The following is a 14127-nucleotide window of genomic DNA, read 5'->3' as shown; positions in this document are numbered from 1 at the left end:
GGAACACCCCCAATGAGATGGATCGACACAGCGGTTGCAACAATGGGCTCAAGCATAATGATTGTGAGGATGGTGCAGGACCAGGGAGTGTTTCGTTCTGCTGTACATTGATACAGTCACTATGGGCCAGAATTGACTCGACGGTACCTAACAACAACATTTTGCTGTTGTTGGTCCTCGGTGGTGAAGGGAAATAAAAAATCATACTTTAACACATTTTCTTGTTTTTTGTGGTTGCTGATCCCACTTTGCCGATGACCCAGGCATCTGCCTACTCGGTAAGCCAGTATGATTTTATTGGTGAGGTAAGAACTAGAAATTGGGTGCCTTGAATCAAAATTTTATAATTTTTTTCCCTCCAGGGCAACCCCCTCCTGATGACCTTTGAAGTTATCTCCAAAAGGGGCAAGTCACTAACAATAAACAATTCAACTACCACCCAGCAAATGGACCCAGATCTGCTGAGATTTTGCCTTTTAGAGGTAAATTAGCCTTTACCACGAATATCTTCTTCCAAAACACTGACTTAAACTGTTTTCTTACTTATCTTACAGCTCTTTCAATGAACAACAAAAAAAAGAAAATCCCTCTGCGACTATCAGCATGGAAAGACTCCCTGAGCTGTAAGGAAATTTTTGGAACTCTAAGCAAAACAAGGGAAATTATTGGAACTCCAAGTAAAACCAGAGGTGACACATGATGGTTAAATGCTGGAATCAGACAGACATTACTCTAGGGCAGGGTCTGCCACTCACCAGCTTTGAGACCTTGAGCAAATTATTTTTCTTCTTTGCATAAGTGGGTAATCTGAGTACCCTTCTCAGAGTTTGGTATAATAAAAGCATCTATTAAAGTGCAGGTGCTAGCAGTTTTATTCCTGTTGTAATAAGTAAAATTAGTCAACTGGACAAAAACTTCTGGTCTGAGATACCTTTAAAAAATTAGGCAGCCATTCTTGCTGTGTAGCTCCTTTATTACAGCGCAAAAGGAATTTTGTGTCTGCTTGTGCCAAGTTTGGGCTGAAAAGCCACGTATTTATTAAAATGGATATTTCAGAAGAAAAACAAATGCATGTTTCATAGAATCAGAATCTCTGATACCCTATGATTATTGTTCCTGGGTGGTTCTACATGTAGCTGTCAGGCTTTCTATGAGAATATTAAAAGATCAAAAATGTTTGCCTAATAAAACCAAACAAGAAAGCTATGTTGCTGTGATTGCCAAAATACCTTTTAAAAAGCTTAGATTTGACATGATTTAAGAATGCTTATGAAAAACACATTCAGAAAACTACTCATAAATTGATCATTCATCACCATCTCTTTCACTCACACAACACTGGTCTGCTGAAGATTATGCCTTTTAAACATTTCTAAGAGATTTTGGTCTTACAGCTTCAATAAGCACGTAATAGAAAAATGTGTGAAAGATACACCGGGCAATTTTTTTTCCCCCCCAAAGCAGGTAAAGATTTCGGAGAGCTCAATTGTCATTGAGTTACCTGTTTTGTGGCTTTTTACATCAGCTAGTGATCTATACTTTAAATACCAGTATGTATGTGCGTTGTGTGTCAAGTCAATTCCGAATCATAGTGACCCGGTAGGACAGAGTAGAACTGCCCTATATGGTTTCCAAAGCCATGATTTTTACAAAAGCAGGCTGCCACATCTTTCTCCCGCGGCGTGGTTGGTGGGTTCGAACTGCTGAACTTTTGGTTAGCAGCCGGGTGTTTAACCACTGTACCACCATGGCTCCTAACAGCATTTGGTAATGCATTAATTCAGGAAAATTTCACCAGTTAAAACAGTAAGCTTTAAAAATCGACCTGGCCTCTGAGGCCCTCCTTCTGAGAAACTGCACACTCAGTCAACAGCAGTGCCATCAGGAAAAGGGTGAAGACCCTGGAGAAGCCTTATTAAGAGATGAGGAGTGGTTTACAGCCAATATATGAAAGACACTTACAGTACATTTCATTAGTCTAATTACACGGTGCACTTACAGCTTCTTATTAATGCCTGCTGACAGAGATATAGTTACTTCGGACTTAAAAGCTTGGTGGCCATAGGGCCTTAGGATGAACTTGGACAACTTCCAGGAGTTTCCGTTAGTCCCTTAACTTTGGAACAAGGCACCACTGGTAAGTGGAAAGTTTTACATGTTAGTTAAAAATGATATCCTTCTTAAACAGTCAACATTTTATGCTTGAATTTAGCTAAAACAATGTGTTGCTATGATCACTGGGAGAAAGAATCAAACTGACATAACAGAAAAATTCTCATTCTAAACCACTGAAATGATAATCAAGGCTGTCATGAGCTAATCTCCAAACCCACTACTATTTTCTCATCCTTCCGCACTAATGCTACCAGCCAGCCAGTACACGCTATTTAAGGACTACTCAAAATCAGCTTGATGTTCACTAGCAGGGAGCATGCGATACGGCATTTTTACAAAAATTATGCAAATTTCATTACACTGTGAAGCCATTTCCATCTATATTCAACATGCCAGTTAACTTTTCATACTGATGTCTGAGATTTAATGCAACAATTTCACTGAAAAGAGAAATATCTGGAACACAGGCTGGTGTAAGCTCTTGGTACTACAATACTGTAGAGAGTAACATCTCTAAAGGAAATTTTAGTATCAAGAAAATCTGAAGAGCTGCTTTCATTTCAGAAATTCAACTTGCATACTATACATTCTCTCAAGATTTTGTTTATCTTGAGAACTATAACTTCAATAAAAATATTGAGTTAAAATTTACAAAACACTCTATCTCCTGTGAGAGAACCTCAAAGGTCAGTTTTAAGCCTGAGGTTCAAAGCTGGATGATGGAAGTCCTTTCCCATTTAAATAAATACATAAAGCATCCTGAATGCACTCCTAAGACAAGTGCACGTGAAGTTTTATTTTGAAATTTGGCAATGAGTTTACACATGATTCTTTTCTTTTTGAGGAGAAAACAGTGGTAGAGATCTGTCAAATAATTTTTTCCTGATAAAAATATTATATGTAAGTACACTCAAACGTTAATGAGTTGAAGGTGGCAACATATTTAAGTAATTTATGGATTTGTATGAGTTCTCTTCCACATAAATGATTAAAAATGCCAGTTATATGAACATAACAAGAGGTATAAACCACAACAGAGTCTTAATAAAAAAGGTTTTTTAAAGAAAATGACATTAACCATTTAGGAACTATGTATTGTTCACGTCATACAAGAGTTTCATTTGAGAACTGTCTCAAGAGAAAGAAATAGCACCAACTGAATAATCAGTGCTGTTTTTTCAATAACTTCATTATAGAACCAGCCTGACTCTAGTCATCTTGAATACTGGGAAGTATACATCACATAACACTGCACAGTTTTAGGCTCTGAAAGGAAAACGTAAAGCAAAATAGAAAATTAAAATATTTGTCTATGTGCTACTCCCTTCTATCAAGTATAATTTTGTAAATTCCTGAAGAACTTTAGCAAAAGAAAATTCAATTAAATCTGTTTGGACATTAATTTCTTACAACCAATCTCCAACTTGTCGGGTTTTATACCTCTCTTTTTTTACCTTAATATTAAATATTTAAAATATTTCATTATTTAATGTCTACCTTACTACATCCACATGTAGGTATATGAAAGCAAACCTTAAAGTTTTTTTTTTTTTTTAATTATTACTATCTTTAAGCTCAACAGGCATGACTAAGTGTGTGTCCAGGTAAAATCAAGTGATTTCTAACTTCGTGGAAGCACTTGAAAGAATCAATAAGCTTTGTAAGAATTTGGTATAAATGCTTATGGTGTAGTCAGGAAAAATCTATTCATTGAGATTCAATTATACGATTTTCGAACTTAGAGTAAAAACTTCCCATGATAACAAATACTGTCATTTGCACTTCTTTTATGGGGATACTTCTAATCCTCTAACTGTAGAAGGATGTTTTAGGAAATTCTCACCTACACTGCTGAAAAATCAATTTTTTATGATGCTCAAATTTGTAGAATTTCCAACCCTTCTTTTATTTTTTGAGTTCTGGTACAATGCAACTAACAAAAGCACTTTCCGTATATTTTCCTATTGAAACAGCCAGAGTTTATGCAGGTGTAATAGGCAATTATGATACAAAAATATCATATGACCTTTAGCACATAGAGCAACCAGGCAACTTAGCTGTATCCTTTCACAAATCCATGGGTTATAGTAGGAAGGTACCTAAACCTAGGGTGTGGGTGGAAAAGGACCAGTGTGTTAAAGCCATTGTGTATCATACATAAAAGCGCACGTTAACTACTTCCAAAAAATTCACATTTATTTACTGTCAAACCGTGTTAAACTTTACACTGGATATTAGTGATGGGCTCATTATTAACAGGTTTACACAAAGGGATGAAAAGAAAAGCAGAATTTTGCTGAAACAATTTACATTTCATTAGAACTTTATCATAAAATAAATTAATTACTAAATATAGGCAGAAGGAATATGGAAGAGTAATATTTGTTTTATTTTATTTTTTAAAAAAGAATAGGCACCTTTTGTTCACTAGAAAGTTTGTGAGAAGTGCCCAGTGCCCTATTTGCCCTCTCTGTTCAAGAATAAACGGAGGAGTGACACACAATCTTTTCTAGATTTCACCACATTTGTGCAAGGCATGGCGTAACTGGCTTCCAAGAGTTTTCTCCCCATAAAACACGTTCTTTTGGCAATAAGAAATTTAAATGTAAGAAGAAAGACTAATTTGTCAAAGCAGAACACTGCATACAGTGGAAAATAAGTGAAAATGGGTAGAACTTACCATGACAAAGTGTAAGAAAAACATTTCATAACATATGTGCAACCAAGAGCTTTTCACAATATTTTCTTCAAACTCCTTAAAATTATTTTAATGACAATTATATTTCCGTTGGACACAAATGTATTTATTTTACCCTAGCAATAGAACAAAATATAATTTCTTTAGCCATTTTTCATGAGAATAGTTCATTGTACAGTTGAGGAAACATATGAAATAAGGCCTGTGGCTTGATTGCTAGTGGTTAAACATGTTTTCAAACTTTGCCCTAATGGAAAAGATTTGCAGTGAACTGCAAACTGATGCAGAATATCTCTCCTGCTTTTCCAAGTCTTGTCAGGAACAGTAAGGTACAGTAAATTTGTCCCACAGGATTTTAAAGCCTACGTCTTGTATATAATACAATGCAGGCCTACAAACATGGTGCAGCCATATTTACAAATTTAGTTCACAAACTGCTGCAGTAACATGGCTGGCAAGTTTTCTTTTGCTTGTTTCACAATTTCTCTAAACAGCAGCAGAATCTTAAAATACCTGGTTGGCATTTCTTTTCTTTGTAACAAATAATTCATTTTAGTATACTCTGTGTATATATAAAGTTTTTATATGTTTTATAAAAATTCACAGAACTGCAAGGTTCAGTCATCTTTTCTTTTTTTACACTGGAGAACCACAGGTCAACAGAGCCGTCTCTTCAAGCAGAGTTTGAGGGAGTTGCATGGGGCCGTTGGAGTCTTTATTTACTTCTTAATACTTGCATGTGGCCCTGAATTCCTTAGCTGCACTATTAAAGACTTGTGACCAGCTGCATTTGTCCTTCCCTAACATCTCCTTCTGGAATACACCCTTCTTTGTTAATGGGGATTATATAGCCATCACTATTGCCTCTGCTGATCTGGTAGCATACCTGAAGCTGATGGCCAGCTCCAAGATTTGGCATGCTTTTATAGTAAATGTCCTCATTCTCACTCCTCCTGGAGGGAGACAGGTCTTCTTCCACATCAGGGCTGCTCTCCTGGTAGGGAGAGTCTCTAAGATTGGGCATGCTTGTATAAAGAGAGTCTCTGTTGGGGGACTGGAGGTGGTCCTCGGCCTCGGCTGTCAGCTGGGAGACATAGCTGTCAGTTCCCTCAGGCTTCACTTTCTTCTGGGGCTGGTACAGAAGGGAGTGAGTCCGTTGAGGAATGAGCGGTGCCTCGAGTTCTTTCTGATGGAGCTCCAGCCCTGGGTTGTCTCCGTGCATTAAAGATGAAGCATCTGCCACGATAGCATCATCTTCACTGCTGCTCCCTCCAATCATAGGTTTGACCGGTAGCGTGAGCTCGAGGTTGTGAGTCTTGCTGCCGCCCCGCAGGTTGTTGTGCACTAATTCCGAAATGATCATTTTCTCAAAAGCAGTATCATTCAGACTTAGTCCACAGTCCACGACTTGCACGCTGTCATTATAGTCTCCCTTCCGCAGTGAGTAGCTGTTGTTAAAATTACCATTTAGCGGTAGAGTATCCATGGCACTTGTATCCCTGGCATTGTTCAGTGAATGTCCTGCAACAGAAAAGGGGGAGTTTTTGTTACTGCCTCTGTGCCTTTCTAGAGCATCTTTATATGCTTTTGTACAAGACTTTTTAATGTCGTTCAGGACAAAGTTGTGTTTGAAAGCTAACACTTGAGAAGTGCCAGGCTTTCCAGCATTCCCAACTGTACACAGTTGTAGCCCCTTAGACAACAGAAAAAGTGTTACAGAGTAATGCTGTTTTCCAGGGAGGGAAGATGGCATACAGAGTATTACTTTAGCAATTTCAGGGAGGCAGTAGTTAGCAATTCATTTCTGGTCAAATGTCTGACACAACAAAGATGACTTCACTCCATGCCCTTGCATAGTTAATGCAAAGCAATCCATTAGTGACATTTACATTTTAAAGTACGAGACTATGGTTTATAAAAATAAAATTAACAGAATTTGTCCTAAACAACACTAAATTAAAAAGGAATAAGTCACATACAAAAACTGAAGGCAAATGTACAACATAAACCCACATAACTGGCAAGCAACTTTTTAAACGACATTCTAACATTTCCTTTTTCTGGAGATGAAGTTAAAAAAAAAAAAAAAAGAATGAAAAAAAATGGACAGATACAAAGAATTTGTGTTAAACAAAGACAGCCATCTCTCATACTAACTGGACCAGGGGCCCACAAGCACCATCCAACCACATGATAACAGCAGGTGGAATGACTCACTTTGGACAACTCACATCATGTCTGTCTGCTCAGGCTATCTGGCCTAAGAGTAGCTGATATATAAAAGAAAGTAAAATGATTTATTGTAACATGATGAAGAATTTCTAAGCTTCTCAGCAACTTAGTCAGAGCAAGGGTTCAACAAATTAGATTACCAGCAATAGCAGCCTTTCATTTTTTTGTTTAATGTTTTTTCTTGTTTTGCTTTTTTGGTACTAATGATCTCTCTAAATGACAATGGCCCCAGGCTTCTAATGGTCAGAGTTTGCCTGCAGCCCTGCAGTCTGCATCAGTCACAGTGACAGCACCGAATGGATCAGCAGAGTCTATTGTACAAGGTTGGCCCATAGACACCATGGGCATGGAGGTCAGACGCAGAAATGTCAGAAATTTCTTAAGTATGGCTCACAGAAATTAAACCAAGAATAAATATTAACTATGGAATGGGAGAAGAGTGTCAGCCTTGGCTAGTTTATTTTTCATTTCTAAAGGAATGAAAGATTGAATAAGTCTGCTGAAGTCATGAAAAGCGGCTCAGGAGGAAAAAAATATGGTAACATGCTCTATTGGTCAGAGTTGTATTTTCTACAGACACATAAACATGTAAACTAAGACACCACAGTGCTTCTCAGGCAAATGGAAAAAAGAAGTTTGAGAGAAAATTAAATGGTCTGCACCATGGAAAGTTAGGTTATTCTTTCTCAAAATCCTAGAGGAAAAAAAAAAAAATCACTTTGTCTACAGATAGGTCTGGAAAAAAAAAGAATGAAATGATGTTACTGAAATGAAACTGACCACTGTGAGGCTGCTGCATTGTATGCAAGGCTTGGAGGAGTTCAGGGAAAAACAGTCAATGTCTCTTTTTAGCGCTCGCTCCACTCTTAAAGCTGCAGATTATCCTAGAAAACGCAATTTCTTTCAGGACAAAAACTATCTCTGCATTGTCTGGCACAAACTTCGTGAGTAATAAACGTCTGATGTCATTATCATTACCAGGAGATGAGAAACTGTTAGTGACTCTTGTTATTTTTAAAAACTCTGACCCAAAACTTGGGTCGTTGTTGCTGTTGTTAGGGACCGCTGAGTCAGTCACGACTCATAGCGACCCTGCATAAAAAAAAAAATTTTTTTGCATACAACAGAATAATTCTACAACTGAATAACTGACAGTACAATTTGTATCATGTTCCATGTGTAACAAAATAAAGTTGCTAAGAGTTATTTGTAAGGTTTTCTTTAGAATTCTTAGACAATTCTCCAGCTTAATTCACAAATGGGTCCCAATCTTTGTAAGATCTACCACTACAAAATAGTGGCGTTTTCAGTAGGTGACGTACGGGTTACATGCTAGCATTTGTTTCCTCTGCAGAGATTCAATCTTGTGAAACATTTTTCTTTTCTGTCTATCATTGCTTAATAAAAATAAAAGTATATACTGGGTAATTCAGGTGTTTTCTATGATATACTGCAGATTTAAGCCCATCTTTGACTGGTTTTGAAGAGACAACTTTTTTCTGCTCAAGTTCAGGTAATTCACTTGAAGACTTTCCACAGCCTGTAGCAAGATTACTGTGGGAACGCAGAAATGATCAATTATTAAGCATTTTGGTTGACAGCACTTCAGGCTTTAAAGAGCAAATTATTTCAGCATTGCGTATACTTAAGTATGGACAGCATTTGCTACAGACTTTTATTACTGACAGGACAGTACAGATATACTGTTTTGAATATGGTTACATTTTAGTTGCAAATTGTGAACCACTTGCCCGCTGAGTCTACTTCATGACTGCTAGTTATGTTTTAATTGTGCCCATTAAAAATCATGCTGAAAAAATTTACATTTGATAGGCAAAGTTAAGTTTTACTCCCATACTTGTCTCTCTGTAGGTTGCTAGAGGAAAGCATAAGGAAAGTAAGAAAACAAGAGAATGAAAAGAGAAGCTGCAGTTACGTTAAAAAAGAATTTTAAGAAAAAAGAAAAGGTAACAAAGTTCTGGGTTTAATTTAGTAGCAAAGATATTAATCACAAATAAAGATTGTATGCTATCAGTAATTATGTAACAGCTTTGACCAAAAAATCTTGACATTTCTGTTAATATTAAATATATATGCTTTCTTTTTTTTAATTAGCTATTACAAAACATAGCAATACAGGATGGGTTAGTGACAACCCACTCATCCCCCCAAAAAAACTATAGGTACAAACTGGCTAATATAATTCTCCAAGTTTTCTTAAGAAAAAAGGAAAACTACCATAAAGCTGCACTATACTATAGCTTGGTCATATTGATAATGCTGAAGGTATCTTCTACACCTGGGCCTCCCAATTATCTTCATTAGCTAATTCACGCCAGAAGCTAATTTTGTCAGCAAGCTTTAGAGTCAACTGAACAGTATATGATATAGATAGGATACCTCTAAATGATATAAATCTTGAAGATGGGCTCTCAGACCATGTGATGTCAGTCCTGTAATAATATATTAAGATTTATGCCACCTGTGTTAAAGACATGGATAATTATTGGAATTACTATCATGACTGAGGTTTTACTATAATATAGTGCAGTTTTAGAAGCCTGGCATGGGCAGTATCACATTTTTAGAATTTTTTTAATTGAGCAATTCAGCATGTAACAACAAAGTTATAACGACTTGTCTTTATCTTAGAAACGGGGAAAAGATCAAAGCTCTGTTTAGCAGCAAAGATAGGTAGTTTTATTCGTAAGTATAAGCACACCTGGTGAGTTAAATACAGGAGCTGAAGGGGCATTACATACAACTGTTTCAGCGAGCAATGTGTTATAGGGGTTGTTAGTGCCGTGGGGTCGAAGAAGAGGGTTTGTTAGTAGGTAATTGCCAGTCATTCCTAAAGCAAAGAAACAGAAAAAAATAACATCAGTTCTCTTATTTTAGTGTTACAGTTGCACTAGAGTTTTTTGTTTGTTTGTTTTTTGTTGTTCTGTTATTCACCAAGGGTAGCAGACAAGTTGGCAAAGGAAAATCTGCTGAAATTTTCTGACTGTATTTCAACTACTAATTTGGAGGAGAAAGGGGAGAGGGAAGTTACATTTCAGTAATTCACAGGTGCTTTCTAAGTCCCCCAAGTAAACACCTGCTGAGGATGACATTTACTAATTTATACAAAATCACTGTTAAACAAAAATGGCAATTAAATGCACAGAGATCAACATTATGTTTCATGATGTTACTGCTTATTATTAAAAACTTAACCACTGAGGCCCAGAAGCGGGAATCTCAAACTTTCTGAATTTACAGGTGTGGGATTATCCCTCAAGAAAACATCTGTGTTAATACCAACTATGACACAAGCAGGAGGAAAAAACAACTTTCACAAACAGGTAAAAATTACGACATACTGCAAAAAGCTTCTCTTAGTATATACGCACAAGCACACATGCCAAGGGGGAGAGAGAGTACTGTGTGTAATGAATTACTAGACCATTCACAAATTCTACAGAACAAGAAAGTTCATTCCATAATCTGACTTGCCAGGTTTCAAAAATGAATCACTGAATAATTCATTTACTTTTTTGATAGTCATCTTAACAGAATTGGATAAAACATTACAGCAATGGAATAAACACGTTTCACTCATTCTAAGGGACAAATTACAAACCTTTCAATACTTATCAAATGTATCGCTTGCATAGCTAATATAATTTGACTGAAAATGTTTTAAAATTCAGGTTGGTTGAATACTCCTTTTTTATTTTAAACCAAAATCTTATCAGAAGAATGTCAATAATTAAATGCAATGCTTTAATATTTCATTGTGATAAAACATAGTTTACATATTATATTTTAAGTCAGGACATCAAACAGAAATTACCTGGATAAATCACCTTTCCAAGGTGATAGATAATAAAAATGTTTTCATATCAAATTGACATTTACTAAGCTTTTATTCAGGATTCCATTTGTTTGTGTGTGTGTACCCTTGTCTTGCCAAATTATTTTACTTCCCAGTTTATTGTAAGTAAGAATTGTATTAATTTAGGCCATAAATTTAAAGTTGCAATAGTAGACATACCCAAAACTAGTCATTCAAATAGGAAAAGAAAAGTTATTTTATATACCCTCATCTATTTTAATTTTATTTATAAAGATTTACCGTGACTTTTTGGGTAACATTTATGTTTCACTTTTTGGGAAAAAAATGTAAAAGAACTTTATAAACAAGAATTTTAACTGCAAAAAACACTATTTAATGTGGATAGTTATTATGCTAATTATATTAGTATTTTAAGAAGAAACCTTTTATAAATGTCTTTTGGTTAGAAAGGATAAATTTGCACTCTCTAGGAAAGCATCTTAACCTGTTGGAAATTATGTTCTCAGTAATTACTTTTATCCAGTCTTTCCATGTAAATGTAGAATTTAAAAGTTTATTTTTGCATTACATTACTGAATAGAAAGAATTTATATGTACTTAATGATAGTAAAAGTTGGCTCAACAGATTTAAGAGCTTGTGATATAAACCCATCTGTGCATTTTCTCTGGAATTGTTATAAATTGGCAAAAGTACAAAATTTATATTTGTAAACTCAAATTTTCCTAGTAACTGACCTTGATTAAGTGTCGAAGTACTATTGATGTCACCTGAGATAAAAGAAGATTCAGACTGTTTTCTCACAGTGTCATTCCACATCCTTCTTATACGACTCTATTGATATAAAATAGCAAGACAGGTATGTTATGTTAGTTTCCCCAACCTTAACTTAATAAAGACGCAAAAGATTTACACTAAACAACCAGTGTTTGCTTATCTGTTGGCCTTTTAAAAAATGTGTGTTGTTTTTGGCCTAAAACTAGGGCTTTGAACGGATTTGTTCTGGTTTGAACCCCTGCTGAGAATCTGTATTTCTAACAAGGTCCCAGGAAGTTATACGTAAGAATCACCTGGGGATCTTGTTAAAATACAGATTCTGGTTCAGTATATCTGGCTGGGGTGGAGTCACAAATTCTCAGTAGGGAACTTGTTGGAAATGCAAATTCTCAGTAGGGGCTTAGACTGGAACAAAGACGTTTGAAGCTCTGCCTAAAACTATGGAAGTCTATTCTGCCCTGTTGCTTTTCTACTAAGGGACATTTAATCTTCCACTATTAAAAACATGTTTTGTTTTGTTTTTTAAAGGTGGAGATGCGTATGCAAACGTTTATTCTGAGTGCCTACTATGAACTAGGCACTGTTCTACATGAGCTTAGGATAACAAAAACAATTATGATATAGTCCTTAAGGAACTCCCCTCAAAAAAGGATGTTTGCACCTAAAGAAACACCTTGGAGAAATATTTTAAAAGAAATCGAAACCAAAATACTAAAAAAACAAGAATTAGCCACTTAAATCATTAAAATGAGAAGACAATTAGTGCATCGGAAGAGAACATGTCTCCATAGACTTTCTATAAATAAGGCTAATTACAGGTGCTGTCAAACTCTCCATTACCTGTGTGCCAGAGGAGTACCGAGCACTGGTCCTGGTGGTAGATGCCTTCACTGAGCTGTGGGGGCTCTCGGTTGGGAGGCCGCCACAGCAATATGAGTGTCTGAAGCACTTCCCATACTCTTTTCGTACCTGCATTGAATAACCACGAGATCAAGGGATTAATATAAACGTTTCTGTGTGCTTTCTCTTCAATTAAATGAGCAGTGGAGACAACCAAAAAGAATGGAGGTTCCATTAAGACTTACTCATGGAGAAAATAAATAGAACTTGCAAAATCAGATTCAACTGAAACTACTAAATAATAATTAGAAATATATCTTTGTCCATTAGATTGGCTGGAAACCTTGGTGGCGTAGTTAGCAGTTCAAATCCGCCAGGCGCTCCTTGGAAACTCTATGGGGCAGCTCTACTCTGTCCTATAGGGGCGCTATGAGTCGGAATCGACTCGATGGCGGTGGGTTATTAGATTGGTTACTAGTCTCTTTAAAATGTGATGTAACATGTAGAAATGGTTTATGCCCTGTTATCATTATGCAAACATTACTTATTAATTTATACAATGGTAATTTTCTTTTAAAGCTTTATTCTACCTATATACTTAGTAGCCTCATTTTTTTTTTTTTAATTCCACGTTAAGAGGGCAAAAATTTTAGTTATTTCCCTTGCTTAATTACTTTTAACCACTCTGTAATTCAGTCATTTACATTTTAAATGTTTCATGTCCTCTTAGGTAGGCCAATACATAAACCTCTTTTACGGGATTGCATAATTTTGCGGGTAACCTCTTTATAATGACAAGACTTCTTTGGCACAAGAATAAAGAAAAAAATTACTTGGATACATTTGCCATTAAAGAGGATGAAATGTTTTCTTCATTTTCTGATGTATCTAGCTTTACCATTTAGTGTAGAGAATCTAAGATGTCTATTCACTTCATTAGCACACAAGGGAACTATTTATGTAATTTCCATTCACATTAATAAGTTACCCATGTAATTTCCCTTTTCCCCTGAAGCCTGGATATATGAATAGTTGATAGGCCTAAAAGAAAGTTTCAATGACACTTAAAAAACAGAAGTCCAAACAGCTGCTAAATAAGGCAGGCACACCTAGAATGGCGGTATAGGATTGCAGGGGGACAGGTCTGGCTTGTATGCAGGTATATTGGCTTATAAACATGTTTTATTGTGACTTGGAGCCAGATTTTGAAATTACATGATAGTCAAGAAAAGAGAAGTTGCATAAGACAATATTAAAAAATAATAATAATAAAAACCTCAAAGGCTTTGTTCCCCCTTCAACTCTATGCTCACTATCTGCTTATAAAATCCATGACTTTGACACCTATTCCCTGCAAAATTAGAGAAAGTAACTACATGACTTTTTAAATCTAAGTGCACTTGCATTTCCATCCTCTTAGCTTTACTTAATTACACCTATTGGAACAAATAACAATTGGGTTGAGTTTTCAAAGCATTTCTTTGCCTAAATATGCTCACTCAAGCAGTAAGAACCACAATGTTAAGTTAATCATTTTATATCATATTCTTAACATACATCCTGGCAGCGACCAACAGAATGTACCCAAGACTATGTAAAACATATTCAAAAGAAATGCAAGAGAATGCT

The 14127-nt window shown here is 35.9% G+C and overlaps 1 protein-coding gene across 12 annotated transcripts in view; it reads right to left on the bottom strand.

The window, feature by feature from the left end:
- Positions 1–5309: 5309 nt before the first annotated feature.
- Positions 5310–14127, bottom strand: part of ADGRL2 (adhesion G protein-coupled receptor L2) — a 206363-nt gene continuing 197545 nt past the window's right edge. For 6 of the 12 annotated variants that reach the window (XM_023549432.2, XM_003411217.4, XM_023549433.2 and 3 more), the window contains 3 exons: positions 12499–12627; positions 11619–11715; positions 5310–6334 (listed from right to left, as the gene is read on the bottom strand). In XM_023549432.2, coding sequence (XP_023405200.1) covers positions 5580–6334; positions 11619–11715; positions 12499–12627 — 981 coding nt within the window. In that variant the 3' untranslated portion in view covers positions 5310–5579. Of the gene's footprint in view, positions 6335–9445; positions 9528–9767; positions 9897–11618; positions 11716–12498; positions 12628–14127 lie in introns of all 12 variants that reach the window. The other 6 variants (XM_023549436.2, XM_023549438.2, XM_064282154.1 and 3 more) reach the window with 5 other exon arrangements.

Source organism: Loxodonta africana, chromosome 3, assembly GCF_030014295.1.
Source record: "Loxodonta africana isolate mLoxAfr1 chromosome 3, mLoxAfr1.hap2, whole genome shotgun sequence".
In the NCBI taxonomy this organism is placed as follows: domain Eukaryota; kingdom Metazoa; phylum Chordata; class Mammalia; order Proboscidea; family Elephantidae; genus Loxodonta; species Loxodonta africana.
This window is presented reverse-complemented; position numbering and strand designations above follow the sequence as displayed.